This window comes from Acromyrmex echinatior, chromosome 12 (genome assembly GCF_024713525.1).
Source record: "Acromyrmex echinatior isolate Ae372 chromosome 12, ASM2471352v2, whole genome shotgun sequence".
NCBI classification, from domain to species: Eukaryota; Metazoa; Arthropoda; class Insecta; order Hymenoptera; family Formicidae; genus Acromyrmex; species Acromyrmex echinatior.
Genome location: NC_141863.1, coordinates 12073358 through 12097215, shown reverse-complemented (window position 1 = coordinate 12097215; position 23858 = coordinate 12073358). Strand labels below are relative to the sequence as shown.

The 23858-nt window shown below is 36.6% G+C and overlaps 2 protein-coding genes across 5 annotated transcripts in view; one reads left to right on the top strand and one right to left on the bottom strand.

The window, feature by feature from the left end:
- Positions 1-5642, top strand: part of LOC147907919 (uncharacterized) — a 52679-nt gene extending 47037 nt beyond the window's left edge. For 2 of the 3 annotated variants that reach the window (XR_015546945.1, XR_015546944.1), the window contains exon 2: positions 5266-5642. Coding sequence is in view for 1 of the 3 variants with exons in the window: in XM_087411920.1 (XP_087268046.1) it covers positions 796-1476 (681 nt within the window). In the remaining 2 variants the exon portion in view is untranslated. Of the gene's footprint in view, positions 1-8; positions 4142-5265 lie in introns of those variants that run through there. The other variant, XM_087411920.1, reaches the window with a different exon arrangement.
- Hlc (putative ATP-dependent RNA helicase DDX56) overlaps positions 5625-23858 on the bottom strand; it is a 57721-nt gene continuing 39487 nt past the window's right edge. For both annotated transcript variants that reach the window (XM_087411918.1, XM_087411919.1), the window contains exons 6-7: positions 6890-7194; positions 5625-6692 (exon numbers count right to left, since the gene is read on the bottom strand). In XM_087411918.1, the coding sequence (XP_087268044.1) occupies positions 6326-6692; positions 6890-7194 (672 nt within the window). In that variant the 3' untranslated portion in view covers positions 5625-6325. The remainder of the gene's footprint in view (positions 6693-6889; positions 7195-23858) is intronic.

Sequence of the window (23858 nt, the reverse complement as noted above, 5' to 3'; positions counted from 1 at the left end):
CATTATTAGTTATATTAGTTATTACAAGAAAGGTGTCGATCATTACACCTCATATCACATCACACGACAAGCGTGGGCTTGCTTAAGAATTTGACTCATCAATCGAGTCACTTATTGGTGACTCCCCACATTGGTGATCCCGACGTGATCGAGAGGTAGAAGTGATTGATCATCGTTCGAGCAACATCGAAACGAACTGGGTTTCGAACCGAGCAGCAGTGCACGTCGACATCTTGATCAGCAAGAAGGCTCATCGCCGACGACGTAGCCGACAAGGAGGCTCATCGCCGACGCCGTGGCCGACAAAGAGGCCCATCGCTGACATCGTGAGCAGCAGGAGGCCCATCACCGGTATCGTGAACGGTCGCAAGGCCCTCATAGTTGAGGCCGGGGCTGGCAGAAAAGTCTAGCCGTCGGAAACACCGCAAAGACATATCCAACGACAGGCGCGCAGCGTGCCGCCTCCGTGGGAACCGGACGGGTCAGCCCAGGAGCCGGCGTTCAGGATGCCATCGCTGTCGCCGCTATTGTGACCTGTGAAGGACGACATCGCCGCCATTGTGTCCAGCGAAGCGCGTCGTCGCCGCCATTGTAGTCGGGCAAATTACGTGCGCAGTGCGTTAGTTTTTAGCGCGCGTAATCCGGCAAAACAGGAAAGTAGATCCGCGTTTTCTCCGCGAGATTAACGCATGAACATTAATTAACGATTTCTCCATTTTTGATAGATTAGTATTAAGCGATCGACTTTTTATATAGCGTGCGCGTCAACGGTTTATACTTAACTGCCGTTAGGAAATGCTGATTGTTCGCGAGCTTCGGTACGGTAGACGTACAGTCATGCCTCCTACCTATGAGGAATTGCAGAAGCTAGTGGCGCAGCTGCAAACGGCGCCTCAGCAGAGCAATGTCGCGCGCGTAGATTCATATAGGGTTCCGAAAATTCCACCGTTTTTAATCAAAGATCCGGCGATATGGTTCATTCAAGTCGAGGCCACATTCAAGGCCGCACGAATCACAGATCAGGAGACTAAGGCGCATCACGTGATTATCTCTTTGGACGCCGAAGCCATCACGTGCTGCAGAGATCTCACCGATGAGAACGAACCATACACCAAATTAAAACAGTGTATTATTGAAAATTTTTCAGCGTCAGCAGAGAGTCAGCTGCGACAACTAATAAAAGGCCAAGTGCTTACGTCAGGGAAACCGTCGCAGATCCTCAGTCGACTTCGCAATTTGAATACTGACAAGCGATGTGACGACGCCATTTTAAAAACTGTATTGTTTGAACACCTATCGCCGCACATTAGAGGCATTCTTGCGATTTTCAAATGCACGGATTTGGACAAGCTAGCCAAAATGGCAGATAAAATAGCTGAGACCGTGGATAAAATAGCTGAGACTCTGCGCAGTATGCCGTCATATCGTTGTCAGAATCGAAGCCGCCCGAATGGAAAGCTGAGATGGACCGTCTGACCGCAGCGGTGGCCGCCCTCGCGGACAAGGTCGAGCGGTCCGGCAGATCTCAGGCGAGAGATGGGGCAAGCAAAAATTGTAAACGTTCCAAAAGCAGAAGCTCTCATGTCTGCTGGCCGCATCGTACTTTCGGGGCCCAGGTGCGAGTTTGTAAGGGAACCGACAAATCCCCATGTGATTGGCCAAAGCCCAAGGCTTTAACGGACAGGAAGGCGGGGGAATAGAGTCGTCCGCCACCGAGGAGACAGGTATGGAGGGCGTTGATTCTTCTGTCCGTCTCCACATCCGCGATCGAGTCCGGAGAGCTTCCTTGTGGATACGGGGGCGGAAATTTTGCTGCTTCCCAGCAGATACGCGAAGAACAAAATTCCGAGCAATTTCAAGCTTTACGCGGCAAACAATACGTATAGACGCGTATGGGGAGTCGTTCCGAACGCTACATTTAGGGACGCCTAAATTACGCCCGCTCACATGGAATTTCTGCGTAGTCAATATCAGTTCCGTACCGATTATTGGGGCTGACCTGATTGCACATTACGGTCTCCTTTCGGACCTTAAGGTCAGACTCATCGATTCACAAAACAATGTGTACGTGTCGGGCATTGTCAAATCGGTACCACAGCTTGCCATTAGCACGGTCATAATCCCGGTACGAAATTTGCGGGCATCTTATCTGAATTTCCGGAGGTCACCGGTTTAGAACAGGCAACTCCGAATTGCAGTAGCGATGTTTGTCATTATATCATTATCACGCCGGTAACCGAGCGTCCCAGGTTAAGTCCGGTATAATTAAAAGCAGCAAAGGCTGAATTTCAATAGCTAGTCCAGTAGCCCATGAGCAAGTCTCATTCACATGGTACAGAAAAAAGACGGGTCATGGAAGATCTGCAGCGATTACCGTCGTCTCAACGCGATCACCGTACCGGATAAATTTCCCGTACCACATTTCCTCCAACCTGCGTGGGAAAGTCATTTTCTCTAAGCTAGATCTGCATCAGGCATACAACCAAATTCCAGTGACACCGGAAGATATTCCGAAAACGGCTATCGTTACGCCCTTCGGGCTGTTCGAATATAAATTTATGACATACGGTCTTAGAAACGCGAGTCAAATATTCCAGCGTCAAATCTTCCGCGCATTAGGTGACCTGGAATTTGTGTTTGCATTCATCGACGACATTCTCATAGTGTCGACGTCTCTTGAAGAACACGAAACTCACTTACGCATAGTGTTATAGCGATTAAAAAAGTTTTATTTACGACTCAATGTAGAGAAATGCGATTTCGACAAGCAAGAATTAGAATTCCTCGGCTTTACGATTAATAGCGAAGGTTGTAAACCAACACTTGATAAGGTTCAGGTTATTCGCGAGTTTCCAAGGCCTAATACTATAATTGAATTGCATCGTTTTCTTGGGCTTGTCAACTTTTATCGTAAACTACTGCATAATGCAACTACCGTTCAGACACCACTAAATGAGACCTTCGCGACTCACGCAAAAATGACAAACGGCCAATCATATGGACGCCGGCGGCTGAGGAAGCGTTTAATAAGTGCAAAGAGAGGCCAATGCGATTATACTCTCTCACCCCTCCGACGCAGCCGAGACGCGCCTCGTATGTGACGCGTCAGATTTCGCCATCGGGGCCGCCCTCGAACAATGCCTGGACGACTCGTGGAAACCGCTTGCGTTTTTTTTGTGCAAATTAAGTTCGGCGCAACAGAACTACAGCGCGTACGATCGGGAGCTTACGGCGATCACCGAGGCAGTTAAATACTTTCGTTATTTCCTAGAAGGGCGAAATTTCAAGATTGCAACCGATCACAAGCCTCTCATCTACGCGTTCATGCAACGTTCCGAAAAGGCATCACCCCGGCAACAGAGACTACTGTCGTTCATCTCGCAGTTCACCACGCGTATCGAATACTTATCGGGCAATGATAACATCGTGACGAATTCCCCTTTCCCGTATCGAAGCCATCCATTTACCTGCCGAGATTGAACTAAATGAGCTTGCACAGCAACAAGAACAAGACGAGGAACTACAGTCCATCCGCGAATCTCCTGAATTTCCGCTTACTATGAAGCGAATTCAATGGGGACCGACGCATACTACACTTTATTTTGAAATGACCGGTGAGGCAATCCGCCCCTATATACCAATATCTTTATGAGATCGCGTTAATCCATCAACGGTACGTGTGGCCTAACATGCATCACGACATTACGAAGTGATGCAAAAATTGTCTAGATTGTCAACAGTCAAAAATAATCAGACATTCAACTAAATCCTGAAAAATTTGTCGCGTCCGACGGGCATTTCGAGCATGTTCACATGGATTTAATAGGTCTTTTGCCTGAGTCGTACTGGTACAAATATTGTGTGACGATTATTGATAGATTTGCGTTGGCCAGTAGCAATACCTCTCAAAGACACCGAAGCCATTACAGTGGCACGCGCGTTTTACGACAACTGGGTAGCAAACTTTGGAGCACCCAAAACGATAATGGATCAAGGTAACCTGTTCGAAGTACAATTTTTTACTGCACTTCTTCAGCTGATCGGCAGTCAACGAATTCGTACCACGGCGTATTATCCCGCTTCGAACGGTATGATCGAGCGATGATGTAGAAGCTGTACGGTTATATTCATTCGAGCTCGAGTAATAAAATTCATCATTATTAGTTACAAGAAAAGTGTCGATCATTACACCTCATATTACATCACACGACAAGCGATCTTGTCTTGAGAATTTGTTTCATCAATCGAATCACTTATTCCCATAGGATTCCAGAGCTTTGTTATGCGAAGGAATAGCGTCGACTCTGGGAATTAAAGTGACGAGTTGAGTCTCTGGGTGTAATTGATGCGAGAGGTCCCGATCTTATGGCTGCGAGAGAAAGTGACATGACTTCGGAGACACCAACCTTGTTAATTGCAATAAAGTAAAAATGAGACCCTTTCCTTGGGTCGGAAAACCAAGCAGGGGCATAAGAAGAAGAAGAACCGGAGCTAGAAAAACGGAACTAGTGATATCCGGCTATCCGATTGGGTAGAAAAGTGTCGGATAACACCGGATATTTTCCGGATATCCGATGCATCCCTAGTACAAAGTGTTATTCTTTAACATGATCTTGCGTTAAATTAATACAAAAATTTGACTGGACCGTTTGAGATATGTGATTAACACAAGTTTTTTCTGTGTATTAAAATTATTTTTAAAGAACTGGAAAGGATACGGGCAGTAGGAGTCAAGTGCAAAAGAACGTCGCGCAAATAATATATCTATGAAGTGTAAAACTTCTTTATTCACTAAAATGCGCTTACATGGCTCATTTTTGAGCTTTCCTCAGAGACAACATAACTCCCCTACATCTTAGGAGAAAATGTCGGAATTAAAACCAATTATTTTTCTCGATTTGATGATAAATCAAGTAAAATTATTAAAATAATTAAAAAACGTTTAAATATATAGGTTTGAAATTATCATTATCTTAATGATATTATGGATACATTTAAATTTATTGATAAATTATCGATAACTTATCGATAATCGACAATAATATCTCTAAACTCAATACTAGGATTGAAATATCTGAATCTAACTTTTTAATATGTATTACACATGAAAATAACTAATGTTGGCTCACATTGGCATTTCCTTACATATTTATGAGTTTATCTAAGAAGCCTTATATTGTAACTCAAATTTTATATTAAATATATTTTATTAAAGATTTAACGGACTCGCTTGACTTCTTGCTTCTTATTCTTTTTCTTTTTCAGTCCAAAGGATTTCGGTCTTAAACGATGTTCAGTCCAGGCATCTAAAAAGAGAGGATCTCACAGGCCAAAAGGTCCATTCAGCAAATTAAAAAATCAAGTTGGAGTATTAACGTCTACTGGAAAAGTCTACTGTAGAATCCAAGCCTAAACAAAGGAAGATTCCGAACCAAAATTCAACAGGAAAACGGAGACAAGGATATCACGGTATATTCAGACAGGATGCAAATATGTTCGCGAACTAAAATAAAGACAGCTCGGAATCAGATTTTTTCCTATCACAGAGGAGTCAGTGATTTAGACACAGAAGTCTATGGTCAGGAGCCTTAATTCATTTTTTTTCTAATAAATTGCAAATAAAATTTTGTCTTAACATCTTATATGTTTCTTTATTATTTTCTTATCTCTATGCTCCATTTGTATTTTAATAGCAAATGCACAGATGTTAATACATAGCAAATAAAAATGTTATGCATATAATCATGTCCAGACATATTTGTTCAAAATTACTAATTATTTTCATTCTACAAATGAGGAGCAGACTTTCAAAATGCATTTTGTTTTAAAATTTGTAATTTTCAGAAAATGGGAAAGAAAGAAACTATGCACTTTATAAAATATAACAATAAATCAATTAATAGAATGTAAAATATTAAACAAAATTACTTAACAGTTATTAAAAATATTAAACAAATGCATTTTGTTCGTTTTTAGTTAAAAAATATAATACACTTATAATGTTTTTTCAGAATATAAATTAACGATGAAAAAAAATCCTTTCTGCACATCTCAGAGTAACTTATAATATAAGTCATTCAACACTGAACACTACACCATCTTTAACTAAAAAAATGAAATTCTGAACAAAATGCATTTTAAAAGTCTGCTCTTCAAATGTGTACAGTAGAAGTCAGTATTAAAAATAAAAAGACAAATCTCTTTCGACGGAATTTTTGCATATATTTATGAATTATGTAATTAATTTCATACTATATTGACGAACTTATTACAGAGACTTATTTCCTGGTATCTATAAACTTTACAGAGATTAATTTTCTAACTTTTACAGAGACTTATTTCCTGGTATCTGTAAACTTATCAATGGATTTGAAGCGCGTGCTAGATATCTTGATTTAGCAGTCGTTGCTCCTGACATAGAATCTCTATCAAATTTTCTTTTTCTTCTTCCTATTCCTATGACTTTCTTCAAAGTGGGTGGTACTATATATTCAGGCACATCTTTTAAATGTGGTTGAAGTTTCACAGTATGCAACGTCTTGTCTTGCCGTAATGATTTCAAGTCTCGTGGATTATCCTCAAAATAACTTTTTAGCTTTTCACAATTTATAACTTCTTGTTTAATTTCTTTCAATCGCGCTTCTCGAACAGCAATCCTTGTAACGGCTTTCCAAGCATCTTTCGCACGATATCTAAAATTATCATAATTTCATAAAATAAAACAGATCAGCGTCAAAAATAATTCTAAAAAATTTAAATAAATTAAAAAATAAAGTTTGTTTGAAAAAAGTATGCTCCTCTCTCTCTCCTCCCTCTCTCTCCTCTTTTACAAAAAAAAATCTTTAATATGTTGCAAGAACGAAATCAAGAAAAATCAGATTATACATACCGAAAGCCTTCCATTTCTTCCAATTTAAACTGATAAATTTTAAATAGATTCTCACAATTGTAAGTGTGCTTTAATTCAAGTTCTACTTCTTCCATTAATGACTTTTCCTTAACAGCTACGAAGCTAAGAACGGTTCCCTGGTTCTTTCCACGAGCAGTACGTCCTGCTCTGTGTACGTAAGAATTTAAATTCAATGGGAAGTCAAAGTTGATTACATTGGATACGAATTGAAAATCAATGCCACGTGCTACACCAGATTCCTTGTCTTTTTTTCGTTTGCTTTTTTTCATTTTTATCACATGCGACTGTAAAAAATAAATATATTTAAAAAATGATACAAATAAAATATACTTCATTATAACATACATGGAGAGAAATAAAAAAAAATCATTTTTAATAAATAAATTGAGTTTTAACATAATAATAATAATTATTATTATAATTATAATAAGAATTTGTAAACAGTGAATGTGAGGCAATATGTTTCAAAGTCCTACAGCCCTATAGAAGCCTTGTATGAATTACGGCTAATATCCCTAAGTTCGAATGTTTTATGTCTCCGGGCAAGGTCTAGGGGCTGTCGCACACAAAATTCCACAGTAACTGTAAGACATAAACTTATGCCGATGAGCCAATCAGGATATTGCTTTAAGTCTACGCAATCTAACGGAAATGGAAATAACAGTAAACTTATCCACAACTAATAATAAGGCGAATTTCAACCTTTCAAAGGTTGAAACTCGCTTTATGGATAAGTTTATTATTATTTCTATTTCCGTCAGATTATGTAGATCTAAAACAGTATCCTGATTGATTCAGTTTAAGTTTATGTCTTATGGTTATTGTTACAGAAATTTTGTCTGCGGTAGTCCTAAGTGCTATGAAACAAAACGAATGGGGATGACGTTAAGTAAAATTAGTCAAAATGTGCTACTCGGCTCTAAGCCGAGGGGTTAAGAATTAGAGCATCGGCAATCGGTGTGTGTGTGTGTGTGTGTGTGTGTTGCGTGCGTGCGCGCGCGTGCGTGTCTGTGTGTGCGTACGTACGTGTGTGCGCGCGTGCGTGCGTGCGTATTTCACATATCAGATTTTTTGTGTGAAATTCCACACATGAAAAATTGTTCATAAGCAATTTGACAATAATAAATGTTAAACTAAAAATAAATTAAATTTTTTTATTTTAATCAAAATTTCACACACTGAACGAATCAAATGCAGCTAATAAAATATTTACGCAGTTCATATTTTTCTCCGCGAAGAGCGCTAGTCTATAGTTTTTCGTGCATATCTTAGCGACATCTTTATTTGTTTGGGAATATATAGGAATTCATATTCGTATATTCAATAATATTCAAGCTATATTGCATGTGCACTCCGAGAAACTTAAATATTAACGCACTTATGGATGAATTCATTAAAAAAAATATAATTCAAAGTTCAACGTTTACTCTACGAGATTAAATTTATTAAATTTTTTCATTAAATTTTGTTTTATGAATTTAAGTATGTTTCAAGTCAAACTATGAATATTTATAAAATATTTATAATTTCGTTGTTCATCATTTTGTACGATTATAAAGAGATTTTAATAAGGAGATTAAATAAGTTCTGGAAATTTTTTACTCCCCGCCCCCCCTCCTCTCCTCCCGATCAAGTTGTCCAACTCCACACATGGCAAATCAACAAGTCGCCGGCCATGAAAGTGACGTCCTGCCCCGTAAACCAAGATATTAATCGTTGAAGTTAACGACTATTCAGGTTAAGAAGTCAGTCACATCGATGACATAGAGACATGAGAATATGTAAGTGAGACTAGAATAAATATTTTCTGCTTTAATTTCATCAAAATCGGTGAAGAAGGTAGAATTCTTGAATATTACCCTTACTTTTATATCTTATTTTACTTTTTTCAGTGATATAAATATCAAGATGCGCGCGCAGAGAAGGATAGATTGTCCCGATATTTTGCCTCTCGTTCTGCCAAATCCAGCATATACTATAGAAAAATAGATGAATGCTGAGTCTATCTTATACAGGGTGGGCCATCTATTGGTACGTTTTTAAAAATGCGATCAAATGAGCATACATTGATATTTTTTATTAATTTTTTTTTTGTTGTGAAGCTAAAAGTATCCGCGTCAAGAATGAAAAACGATTTCGTTCATGTGGCTCCCTCTACTGGCCTTACAGTATGCCATTCGGTCACCCCAATTATTAATGACATTTTGGACTACCTCGGCGCCAATTTCACTCAAAACAGTCGTAATATAATGTCATCCACTAACATCCCTTTCTCACGAACTTTCCTCACCAATTTGCGTATAGCTCCTTCGGTGGGTGCTCTATCACGACCCATATTTCTTTTCAAAATTCGTACAGTTTCGGCGACACAGCACTGACTTTGAAAATAAGTTTTTAAAATTTCAAAACGCTCTTCAAGAGAAAACATGTTGTTTCGTGCCGCGGACGGTATGACTAATAAACTGTCAAAATTTCGGGTCTGTTGCTCGTTCGGTGTTGCCATACGACGAAATTCAAAAACGTACCAATAGATGGCCCACCCTGTATGTCTATGGTATGTGCATACATGTGTACGTGCATATGTGGAGGAGGGGAAAAGTTATACTTTACGATCGACTGTTTGGGATACTTTATTGAGAAGCAAGGGGGATTCGCGTGAAATACCCCAAAGAGTTGAAATTTCTATTACGTCATTCATCTTGGGTGATGCTAAGCACAGGAAAATGCATGTCACCTGGAAATGATTGATCATCAAATATAATCAGTCTTGGTAATGAATAAAAACAAGAATAGGATACATGTATGTTTTTGACTTCCCTTCCTCTTCCCCATGCACGTACGCACATATGCACATACACACAATGAAAATTCCTCTGTTTGTGGTCTCGGATTTCTTTTTGCTCGAATTCTTGTAACAGTCATTGTACAAATAAACATAGAAATATTAAATCAATATCAAATTTAATTTCAAACATATTATTCAAGAAACTTAAATTATATTCTTGAGGCTTCCACAGGTGTTTTCTATATAAAGATTATGTGTTTCGCGAGTTTTCTCCGTGTCCCGATCCATTCTTGGAATGCTAACGTTTCGTGAATCTTGCAGTCCACTTCATCAGGGCGAGGAAGTCATACTAACACGTAATAGACGTTGTATTGAATCCATGGAGTTGACACAGCTCTAGTGGCGTAATAGCACCACCAACCTTATTCCGACGACACAATTTTAATTAATATTGTAATGTATATAATATTAGGTGTAGTAAAAAGAAATCCATTATTTTTCCAATAGATGGCTTTAATAATCTGTATCACGCGTAGACGAGGTATTACTAAAACCATCTATTGGAAAAATAATGGATTTCTTTTTACTACACCTAATACAGGGTGGGCCATCTACAGGGTGGGCCATCTATTGGTACGTTTTTGAATTTCGTCGTATGGCAACACCGAACGAGCTACAGACCCGAAATTTTGACAGTTTATTAGTCATACCGTCCGCGGCACGAAACAACATGTTTTCTCTTGAAGAGCGTTTTGAAATTTTAAAAACTTATTTTCAAAATCAGTGCTGTGTCGCCGAAACTGTACGAATTTTGAAAAGAAATATGAGTCGTGATAGAGCACCCACCGAAGGAGCTATACGCAAATTGGTGAGGAAAGTTCGTGAGAAAGGGATGTTAGTGGATGACATTATATTACGACTGTTTTGAGTGAAATTGGCGCCGAGGTAGTCCAAAATGTCATTAATAATTGGGGTGACCGAATGGCATACTGTAAGGCCAGTAGAGGGAGCCACATGAACGAAATCGTTTTTCATTCTTGACGCGGATACTTTTAGCTTCACAACAAAAAAAAAATTAATAAAAAATATCAATGTATGCTCATTTGATCGCATTTTTAAAAACGTACCAATAGATGGCCCACCCTGTAAAATTTCAAAACGCTCTTCAAGAGAAAACATGTTGTTTCGTGCCGCGGACGGTATGACTAATAAACTGTCAAAATTTCGGGTCTGTAGCTCGTTCGGTGTTGCCATACGACGAAATTCAAAAACGTACCAATAGATGGCCCACCCTGTAATATTGTAATGTATTAATATTGTAAAATATATTAAATTAATAAAATAGTTTTTTTTGGTATTCAACTTATACATAAAAAATGTAAACAAATAATTCAGACAATATAAAATTAGAAAAAAATAATTAGTCAATTTCTTATAATACATAAAGGAAAATTACAAATCAAACATAAAGAAAAGAATATACCATATGTTTCATATTGTTATTTTATTATTAGATACGTGTAACTGGTGTAAATTATAATTTGTATATTTTTTTTCTCTCCCGTTGAACTTGCAATCTGCCCGAGAGCAATAATCAAGTATTATGTATGTCTTTAGTACTGGCGGGATTTAGGAGTTCCTATGAAAATTCTAACATATTAAAATTTTAAATCTGATCTAAGTTTGCTTTAATCTTATATTTTCTAATTCTGTTCTATTTCTTTGAATGTAAGAATCAGATTCATTGAAGTTGTACGCTTCAATCTCTTGACATGAATGTAGTTGTTCAATAATCCCGTTATCAAAGCGTTTGGGTGGTTTCAAACCAATCATCAGTTCGCCAATCGGTCCGCATAATTTATACTGGTGTATCTCATTTCTCTTTGGATTGTTTCTATATTTAAATCATGGTACAGCATATTATTTGAGATATATTAAAGGGTATTTGTGATTCTCAATAACTTTGATTGGAACCTCTGTAATATTCAATATTTATTAGCCGTACACAATTGAATTTCATAACTTCATATCGGCTTTAATATCAAATACAGTAAGCTTAGTCTCAAGTGAGAGTGAAGATTTCCTTTCGATTAATTAAGGAGAGCTTAGATAATTTAAGTCCTAGTTGTTTTCTCTTCTCAAATATATGTTTTTGTCATGTAAGTCTTTATCCATGCCTAGATATCTATTTGCTTCAGACAAAGTTAGATCATTGAACTTAATCAGGGAGCAATTTCCATGTCGTAAGGCGAAGGAATATGTATTAATTTAATTTCATTAACTTTGATTTTCCATTTTCTCAACTAAGTTTGAAGGTTGTTTAAGTTTTTGAAGGTGTTTCAAAGCTTTTTCTGCATCTCCATTCATTACCAGGATGGCTGTATCATCCACAAAAATTGCTGACAGTATTATCTGATGTTGAGATATCCGAAATAGATTTGATAAAGTACTGGCCCAAGGACATTATCCTGAGGCACTCTAGCTAGTATTGGATAAGGTTTTGTTATGTCGTTTTGGAACTTGACTATGAAATACGAGATCTGTTCAAAAACTATTGCGAATTTTGTGTTTTTTCAAAAATTATTTATTTATTCATGAATATCTATTTTGTCCCCTTCAAAGTAATCCCCATCAGATATTATACACTTATGCCAACGTTTTTTCCAATCCTCGAAGCACTTCAAAAAATCATTTTTTGTGATCTTGTTCAGCTCCTCCTTCGATGCCGTCTTTATCTCCTCAATCGTAGCATAGCATCGTCCTTTCATGGGCCTCTTCAGTTTCGGGAACAAGAAAAAGTCACAGGGGGCCAGATCTGGGGAATACGGTGGCTGCGGCATCATTAGTGTGTTATTTTTGGCCAAAAATTCGCGCACAAGCAACGATGTGTGAGCAGGGGCGTTATTATGCAAAAGCCAATTTTTGTTCTTCCACAAATCCGGGCGTTTCTGGCGGATTGCTTTGCGCAAATTGCGCATAACTTGCAGGTAATATTCCTTATTGACCGTTCTACTCTGTGGCAAGAACTCATGATGCACCACGCCCTTGTAATCGAAGAAAACTGTAAGCAAAACCTTCACATTCGACCGAACTTGGCGCGCTTTTTTCGATCTTGGCTCGTGCGGCAGCTTCCATTGGGATGATTGAGCTTTGGTTTCCACGTCATAACCATAAACCCATGATTCGTCACCAGTTATGACCCTCTGAAGCACATTTGTTTTTCACACAAAATTTGATACAGATTCTTTGATCCATTTTTTGGAATAGGCAAAAATCGAAGACGAGTCAAAACACGTGCAAGCAAAGCAGCTGTCAAAAATTAACTGAACATTCAAAATGGCCGAACTTGTCGGCATAAGTGAGAGACATGAGTACCAATATAACGCCACAAAAAAATCCAAAATCGAATATACGTAACCCGCGGAAATTCAAAATTCGCGATACTTTTTGAACAGCCCTCGTATGTCAGTTAAGTATAATTTTAGTATTTGATAGCGCAGATATGATAGGATTAATTTTAACTTAAGAACAAGCTCATATCATACTCTATTGAACGCTTGTAACACAAAAAGACAGTATTTTTTCTCCTAAATGCAAGGTTATGCTGTCAACCAATTTGTGGGTTTGTTCAATGGAATGGTTCTGGCGAAAGCCAAACTGGTGATCTGATGACTTATGCCTACTACTTCTAATGGGAAAAATATTCGAGAAAAGCTGTTCTTGATCAGGTTCATACTTGTTCTCGAAGAATTACATACAATACCAGATCATCAGTTTAGCTCCATATTTCCACTATCAAATACTAAAATCATACTTAACTGACAGATATTTCGTAGTTTCAAGTTTCAAAACGAAGTAATAAAACCTTATCCAATACTAGAGTGCCTCAGGATAATGTCCTTGGGCCAGTACTTCATTAAATCTACACTTCGGATATCTCAACATCAGATAATACTGTCAGCAACTTATACGGACGCTACAGCCATCCTCGTAGTGAATGGAGATGCAGAAAAAGCTTCGGAACACCTTCAAGTTAAGTTTGCTGTATACAAGTCGATATTAAAGCTTATATGGAGTTATGAAATTCAACTGTGGAGCTAATAAATATTGAATATTACAGAGGTTCCAATCAAAGTTGTCAAGATTGTCATAAATGCTAATATATAATATTTCAAATGATACGCTGCTCGATTTAAATATAGAAACAATCCAAAGAGAAATTAGATGCACCAATATAAATTATGTGGACCGACTGGCGAACCACCCAAACGCTTTGGTAACGACTACTGAACAACCCCATTTATGTCAAGAGATTGAAGCGTACAACTTCAATGGATCTGATTCTTACAGCCAAAGAAATAGAATTAGAAAATATAAGATTAAAGTTTTAAAAAATATAAGATTAAAATTTTAATGCGTTAGGATTTTTAAAAACTTTTAAATCCCGCCATTATTACAGACATACACAACACTTAATTATTGCTCTCGAGCAGATTGCAAGTTCAACGGGAGAAAATATACAAATTATAATTTATACCAGTTACGTATCTAATAATAAAATAACAATATGAAGCATAATATATTCTTTTCTTTATGTTTGATTTGTAATTTTCTTTTCATGTAAAAAATTGACTAATTATTTTTTCTAATTTTATATTATGTGAATCATTTGTTTACATTTTTTATGTATAAATACCAAAAAAAAAACTATTTCATTAAGTTAATATATTTATACATTATTACAATATTAATTAAAATTGTGTTGTCAAAATAAGGTAGCTCTATTACGCTAGAGCTGTATCAACTCCACGATATATCAATAAAACGCCTATTATGTGTTGGTATGACTTAATCACTATTGAAGAGGAGGCAACGCCAAAATGATGTAGGCACAGATCTTGTGATCAGGAAATTGTGAAAATTACCGTATCGCTACCAATGTGGAGCTGTGACAACTCTACAAGTCCTACTGAATTCGACATAACTGCCAGTATGCAGGGGCTCAAGTCACGTTGGAATCGTCGCAAATGCAAATTTTTTTTCGTATAGAAGATCGTGAAGAATCTTTATATTTATAAATAAATAAAAATAAATTGAAGTGCATAGTTGCTACAAGATTTTACATATTTAAACAAAAAGTAAATGTATACTTTAGATTACATTTCATCGATTTAAGTGTCCTTTAAATATATTGTAGAGGAGAGTATCCTAAGTGATTCTCCGCAAGAATTAAGTGGGGGACGGCATTGGTTTAGGAGACACAATAAAAGTTAAAATTATTCCATAATATTATATGTAAAGGATAATATTAATATAGGAAGTATATTATTATATTGGGTCATCTAAAAAGTATCCGCGGTTTTTTGTCACTAGATGTGTTGACCATCAACACCATCTAGTGACAAAAAACCGCGGATACTTTTTAGATGACCCAATATAATAATATATATAGTAATCATTTTCAAATCGATTCAAGTCTTCACATTTAAATCAACGATGTTGTAAAAACATTTGTGACTTTTGCGGATTTCAGATACCATATTTGAACGGCCCATATTGAATTTTTCAAAAAGCTACGTTTCATTCGAAAGTACATAAATGTGTGAATATTTTGAGATCTTAAACTTTTTTTTCCGTTGCATCAAATTTTGGAAGAAGAAGTGCCCGCTTGATGCGAAACGTCCTATATATATATATATATATATATATATATATATATATATATATATATAAAAATAAATATAAAAGGTTTCAAAATATTCGCACATTTGTGTACTTTTAAAAAATCCAATATGGGGGTTCAAATATGGTGTCTGAAATTCGTAAAAGTCACAAATGTTTTTACAACATCGTCGATTTAAATGCGAAAACTTGAATCAGCTTGAAAATGATGATTACTATATATCTTATTATATAATAATATACCTCCTACATCGATTGACAAATATAAAACAGGAGAAAGGAAGCATACTTGACTCACGCATAGATGAAAAAAGTAAACAACTCTAACGCGAGAGTCTTACGAGATCTCTGCGTTCGTCGGCGGAAGGTTAACAATGACACACGGCAATCACATACGGCGCGCTGTTTCAAACTATACAGACTTCTATGACATATTCTAAAACACTTCCATTAGGCTCCCATATAGTTGATTGCTTTTTAACTTAAAATCGATTCGGATTGGTCGCTCTTATTGCGGATTTGTTCAATTGAGTAAACTCATTTTGTTTTCTTCCGGTAATTATGTCATTATTAACATTGCAGATTACCCGCCGTCAGAAATAGTTTATATGATTGGTATTTTTTATGCCACTAATAACGCTAGAAAAGCAGCTCGTCAGTATCGAGATAGGTATCCAGACGACATCCCGATCATAAAACAATTTTGCGTTTAACAACTAGAGCGCGTACGGGATTGATGAAATGCAAACGTTCTAAAAAAAAATCATTAAATAACGACGATGTTATTATCGTAATAATACTAGAAATGGTATGAATCCGCACATTAGTCAACGTCAAATTAATCGTGAATTAAATGTGTCTCCTGCAATTGTATGTAGAATTTTACATGCCAATAACATTCATCCACCTCGAGTCTTGCTTTCACCGGCCGGATCTACCTCTTCACTGGCCGGCACACCTTGGCTAATACCGTTTATTTTTTTATGCCTAATACATGTAATACTATAACTTTCAAGCCTCATAACTCGAAAAGTGCTTAATGAAAAACATATTTTATTATAGTGTTTTGGAAAGCTCTCGAGGTAAGCTATAAGAATATGCAATAAAAAAATGGAGGTTTTAATTCCATTAAAAAAATTTAATGTGACCTTCGTCTGACCTTACGCCATCTAAGTTCAAACCAAATGATATCATCTTATGTCTCCCTCGAAACCATACAAACTTTTGTTTGAAACATTCTTTTGTATCTTCCATGTTTTTTGAGATATTCCAGGCAAGATGACAGAAGATGAATAAAATCATTTGGTTTGAGCTTGAGTGGCGTTGTCAAGGTCAGACGAAGGTCGCATTAAATTTTTTAAATGGAATTAAAATCCCCATTTTCTATTAAAATGAAACACACTGTATATGAACATGTGGCAAGTCGTACCCCTGGGCAGGGAGGGAGGTGGGATGGATCCCACTTCGCGTAAAAGTTGTGCCCCTTGGCACATTTCGCGTTGAGAAATGTATGCGTGGAGGCAATATGTGTCGCCTTCTGCTAGGGGCACTACCCCTCAAAAATATAACATAATTCAACCCACTTTTTAAATATTTTTAATATTAAGTAGCTTTCGTTTTATATTGTAAAGTATATGCACTAATACTAAAATATGGATTGGATTAGATTAATTTTTTTGGGGCAGTGTGCCCCCCTCCCCTCCGCGGAAGGCGGCATGTACTGCCTCCACGGCATACATTTTATAACGCGAAAAGAGGACTATTATTTATTCTTATCATTAACAAAGCTTAAAAATATAGTTACATATTGAAAATTATAACGAACTGCGAGATTATTACACTCCAGGCCAAAAGTTTGCAAATACATTTAACAAAAACGTGATAAATTGTTATAAAAAAATATTTTATTAGAAGATGTTACATTAAATTCAAAATGACCTGAAATTATTTCAATGCTGCTGGGCCCACGTTTCTTTGTATTTATTGCACGCAACAAAAAGATTTTTTGCTACACAGCTTTGAGGCCTGCATTTCTCAAACGTTTTAGTATAATGAGAGAAACCGGATTAATTATCGCGACTTCTATTCACTTCTGCATAGATTTCCGATGCTGTTAGTCGTCCGTTAGTATTCCGCTTGCTTGTAATCACCATATACTGATCCTCTTGAGAAATGGTTACTTTTGGGCGTCCTGAACGAGTACGGTCAACCAGAATACTGGATGTCTTGTAGTACGCTATAGTAATTTTGGTAGTTTGGACACTCTTCAGCGATACTTTCACTTTTTTTGCGATAACCCTGACTGACTTTCTTTGTGTAAAGTTACGATAGCACTTCTCTTATTAATCGAAATTTCTTTAGATTTTACCATATTTTCTATAAAATTATTAATTCACAAAGTCAGTATCAAAGCACTTGTTGAAGCTTCGCTGTCGTTTTCACTATTAAGGTTCACCTGCATTAGCATACACAAGTCCATAACGCACTTGAAAATGTTTATATTATCGCAAGCAAATCATAAACACAAATAACTACTTACAGAAATTCGAGTACGCACGAAGAACTCTTTTGAAATGTTTACATAAGTATGCACACTACTCAAATTTAATTATTTCACCTCTCTGGTACATTTAGACATTTAGGTACATATGAATTTTCTAAATATCTAATGAGATAATAAACGCGGTAAGTATAAAAGAAAATACTATAGAAGCGAAAAATTCCGTTTAAGCATTTTAATGCTGCTCGGAACAGTGTATCCAAACTTTTGGCCTGGAGTGTACGTCCTACTGTTTAGAAAATATCTATTTTTCTTCTTCTTCTTTTATTGGCTCCGCAACTAGATAAGTTGGAACTGAGTATCCGATACTTATGTGGTAAATAAATAACAAAAACAATATGAAGAATACAAAAGTCTAAAATAGTAACACAAACTCAGTTGCGCGTTTGAAGTCAGTCTCACTTTTCAAAAATGATGATACAATAACATGTCCGATCACGTCGGCAGATGATGAGCCAATTAGAGAAAATATCTATGACTCTGTGATTTTCTGACTTTGTTTACATTCTTCAAGAGATCAGTACGGCATAGAAGGATTGCAAACCGCTGTTCATGGCTCTAGCTGCGTATACTGTGGTCAGATATCTGTTACTTATGTCATTTTGAAAAATATGAACATTTCCTACTAAAATATAGTCAACAAATGCTATCCTTTGTTTATATATGTGACTTTTTATAACCAAATTAAAATAGAACGTGATAAGTTGTGTACATTGTAAAAGACCTGATTTTGTGCGCGAACATAGTTCGCCAGAAATTTCGAAACAGTGCGCAAAATTAAGTTCGCTTCGGGAGGTGATACAAATAAATCAGATTCGTGTTTTTGCTATAGTAAAAAGTTGTGTATTTGAGTCTATGTAAGTCTAATACGTACAATAGAGTTTCTGTATGTAAGTAGATGTGTGCGTATACATACGATGTGTATGTATAATCACAACGCGGTACGGCTTGGTATTGCCTTCGGTGTCGTGGTCGCGGAGTACGGGACGCAAGTTAGGTGCGCGACACAGTACACCTGATTGGCTGACACGCGAGTATGCACCAGCAAATTGCGATCGCGGTCGCATTCGATAGCCGTCGCGAGAAACGTACGAGTTTTGCCCCGTTGTAACATGGGGAAAATGCAGAATGCGTTTGGGCACTCGACGGCCGAGAATACTTGGCGGAGGTAGAGAAATCTCTACCCCTTTGCTTCTGTCAAGGCCCAGTGATCTGAGGAATCGACGGTCGAAAACTCGTCAGAGCACGCTCTACCCTTGGATTTATATCGATGCGCGGAAAGGAAACGGAGGCAAATAAGCCACAGCAACTGAGAATACTCGGAGTACATTCCGTCACGGAAAATTCCCATCGGTGCAGCAGGTTCAGGTTATGTCGGTTGCTGTGAACTCTCGACAGTAGCAAAGTACGTTCTATCACTTTTTTGCGCTCACGGCCAGAAGATTCGGATCTGGAAAATAGCAGAATCGGAGCAGGAGCAAGATCGAAAAGAGAGCGTGCGCGGAGAAAAATGTATTTTTTATACTAATTATTGCTTCCGCTCGTATTGCTCTGGAATTGTTCGGCGATTCCCGCCGATTAACAATACGAGCGGAAGAGAACGAAAATCGACAGAATTCGAACGAGCTCGGATATCTCCGGCGGAGTGTCACTCGTGAGTTTCATGCGGTGTTACGGGCGCATCGCATCCTCAGTGATTGCATTCAGGTAATTACGCTAGGAATGATACACATCCAGGACGTATCGTTACAACTTTCTACTTTGATTTGAAAAAAAGTGCAGCTGAAACTCATCGATTGTTTGTGGAAACTTATGGTGAATCTGCTCCATTGAAAATGTAGAGATTGGTTTCGACGATGCAAAAGTGATGATTATGACCTTCATGATAAACAACGGCTAGATCAATCAAAAAAGTTCGAAGATGAACTGCAAGCTCTATTGGAAGAAAACTGCTCAAACACTCCAAGAATTGGCTCAACAGCTCAAAGTCGATAAATCAATCATTTCATGACACTTACGACCCATGGAAAAGCTTCAGAATGAAGGGAAATGGCTGACACATAAATTGACCAAAAATGCCATTGTCATCGTTTAAGCATCTTGATTTCTTTGCTTGCAAAGCAAAAAAGAAGAATTTCTTGTGACGAATCGTGATTGGCGATAAAAAATAGATCTATTTTGATAACTTGAAACGCAGAAAATCCTGGCCAATCAGCAACATCGACTCCAAAACAAAATATCCATGATCAATGCTGTGTATTTGGTGGAATATGGAAGATCGATTATGAGTTGTTGAAATCGAATTAAACAATCATCACCGAACGACCATTATCGACGATCATTATCGACAATTGGAGTTTTGAATGATAATTAATTTGCAAAAACGATTATTAATTGCAAATCGTCGAAAGGTGATTCTTCTCTATGATAACGCTCGGCTCCATGTTGCTATAGCCGTGAAACAAATACTGATGGAACTCGAATGGAAGGTTCTCTCAGCGTATTCTCCGAACTTGGCACCAAGCAATTATCATTTAATCCGATCAATGCAACACACTCTGGAAGATACTTCCGTAATTACGGCAATGTCGAAAATTAGGTTATTAAATGGATTGACTGAAAAGACAGACCATTCTTTCGCAGAATTCAACTTCTTTGCCAAAAAAGTGGGCAAAAATCGTAGCTTCTGGGTAAATACTTTGATTTTGTTATCGAAATAAACAAAAAAATAGCGGCTTTCAATGCAACCTCCTAATACAAATTTCAGTATACAAATTTCGTAATATATCCCTTATACTAATGTATCATCCTCTACATATTATGGAATTTTAATTTACTATATCTCCTAAAATAATGGCGTCCTCTATTCAATTCTTGCGGAAAATCATTCAGGACACTCTCCCCTACAACATATCTAAAGGACATTCAAATCGGATGCTAAGATGTAACCTAAAGTATTCATTTACCAAATAAAAAATAAAATTGTCTTATTCGTTCTCTAAATAGAATTTTTCCTACAAAAACCATAAACTCCCTCTTAAAACATTACATGTCCTTTAATTAGTTTTGTTCATTATTGAAAAAAATCGTGATTTTTTAGGGAACATCACTTTTGAATGTTTACGAAATTAATTTAGGGACCCTGATAATTTCTGGAAGTTATAACATACTAAAATGTAATATGTATAATAGCAACTAATCTGTATTAAAATATAATTTTTACGAAGCGCATTGTTAATATTTTGCCTTACAAAATTTACAACTTGCTTGATAATTTTGATTATGTAGTTTATAAAATGTCTTTTATATATTTAAAAATTTTTATCATTATTTATCACTAATTTGCAAATTTACATTTTTGGATCATTATCTGAACAAACTTTATCGTTTTCATAATTTTTAAATATTGAACACAAATCCGTTTTCCAAATTTTCACGTCACAATTTTGAAAAAAGCTGTCAAACAGACAAAAAAAATTGTTTTATAACGTTGTTAATGATATTGCACATTTTTTTTCTACATTTCGTTAATACATAAAACTATTAGCTTTAAAATGTATTTTGCTTCTTTTTGATATGATTTTTCATTTTCGAGGTAACAATTTGAAAATAACTCTTTTTCCATGTAATACATGGAAAAGACATGTTGTGTATGAAGGGAAAATCTCCACGGATACACAAACTGAATAAGGTTTATTTAATTAAAATAAATTATTTCTTAATAAGGTTTATTTATTTTATTACAAGAAAACGTTGTTGTTAGTCAGGATCACAGATCGAGTGTTATGACAAACGTGTCTTTTCTGCGCGCCTAATGCGTCAGCGCTAATCTATTATATAAAACGCGTTCAATATCAATCGATAAACGTTGATAATAGTGTGTAACGCGCGCCCTCACTATTGCGCAACTCGCAATTTCGCGCGTATAATAAAAATAAAGGAAAGCCTCTTACACATTTCATTTCATTTTAAAACTACATTATATGGAAAGTAAGAGCTTTTTATACTTACATATAAATACTGCACTTATAATCAGATAATATTATAATAAATAAAAAAGCAATATGAAATTGACAAAATACAATGATTTTTTGATTGTTATATCTTGAAAACGAAAAATCATATCGAAACGGAAAACAATTTTAAAGCTAAAAGTTAATATTTTCGTGTAACCTTTTCTAAAAAAAAAGATGTTAAGACGATAGTTGAATATAGAATCACTCTAGTGTGAATCGAGACACAAAACCAGAAGGAAGCCATATTTCAGTCTTATCGGAAACAACTAATAATTCTTATTCTTCTTTAATAAATGATACCTCGGAAAAATAAGAAGGAGGTCGATATTAGATTGGCCAAAATTAGATTGGCGATAATTATTTTAAGATAATTAACTCAAACCAAAATAAAAAACGTCCGCCTCGGCGTCAATATCTTGACAAACGTGATACTACACTCATAAAAATTGCTCTCACTTATATTCACTAACACATTAATAAACTGAAACATAATCGCATCAATTACGAAGAAGACTGCTTACGTCTCGACTTTTATTAGAATGACTCTAGTTGAATATATCGAAATATAGACATCGACAGATAGAATAGACTATCGATGGTAGTGATGGGGGTAGAAAGATGAGTACAGTGAGAGGCAGATAAATGGATGAACATCCTTTGTCTGTTTACTAAAGTCTAATTGGCTGCTGTTCCAGCAGTACCTACCAACCAATCAAGCTTTAATAAACAGAAAAAGAAATTCATTCATTTATCTGCCTCTCACTTTACTCATCTTTCTACCTCCACCACTGCCATCAGTGGTCCATTCTATATGTCGATGTGAAATACTGTTGCTACTTTTCGGTGATGCTGATCGATTCTCTCGCTGCGCTTACTACGTAAGCGGCTATCATCGCGGAGATGCGCGTTTGACGGTTATATATTAAAGGATTAATAAATATTATCGAGACAACCACGTATTACATTAAACTAAGAATTGTAAAACCAATTGCAAATGCTCTACTAAGGAACATTGGATTTCAATTTTAGAAAGGTACTATTGAATAGTTATTATTAAGAGGATCTCTTTTTGAGAGCCAATTTTGAAGCCATTCTTTGAGAATTTTTTAATGAATAAAAATTAAGGTACACTTAAAAACTAATACAGGTCTAGAAAGTGCGTACAATGTATTGGGAGTACAAATTAGTTCGGTCCGTTTTCCAAAAGATGGCTCCGGCTTTTGTGAATGGTTCGTAGTGACAGCTGATTTTGGCGTTTTCAGAGAGGTTAAACATCTGCTAATAATATTCAGTTTATATCGTTTTGAGTTTCATACAAAAACCTTGATTTTTTACTGTGTTTGAAATGTCGAATTTTGTGTTAACCAAGCAGCATTTGCGAGAAGTTCTAATTTTCTGCTTTAATTGGAAGAAAAGTGCAGCTGAAGCCCATCGAATGCTTGTCGAAGTTTATGGTGACACTGCTCCAACTGATAAATCATGTAGGGAATGGTTTCGATGTTTCAAGGATGGAGATTTCAGCGTTGAAGACAAGCCTCGCTCTGGACAGCCAAAAAAATTCGAAGACAAAGAATTAGAGGCACTACTCGAAGAAGATCAGAGTCAAACGCAAGAGGAGCTTGCAGAATCATTGGGAGTAACTCATCCAGCCGTTTTTGCATGATTGAGAGCCATGGGAATAATTTAAAAACAAGGAAATTGGGTGCCTTATGAATTGAAACCGAGAGACATTGAAAGGCGATTTTTCACTTGCGAACAGCTGATTCAAAGACAACAAAGAAAAGGTTTTTTTGCATCGGATTGTGACTGGAGATGAGAAGTGGATATTCTACGACAACCCCAAGAAGAAAAAATACTACGCTAAGTCCGGTCAATCGTTGCCATCGACCTCAACACCAAAGCCGA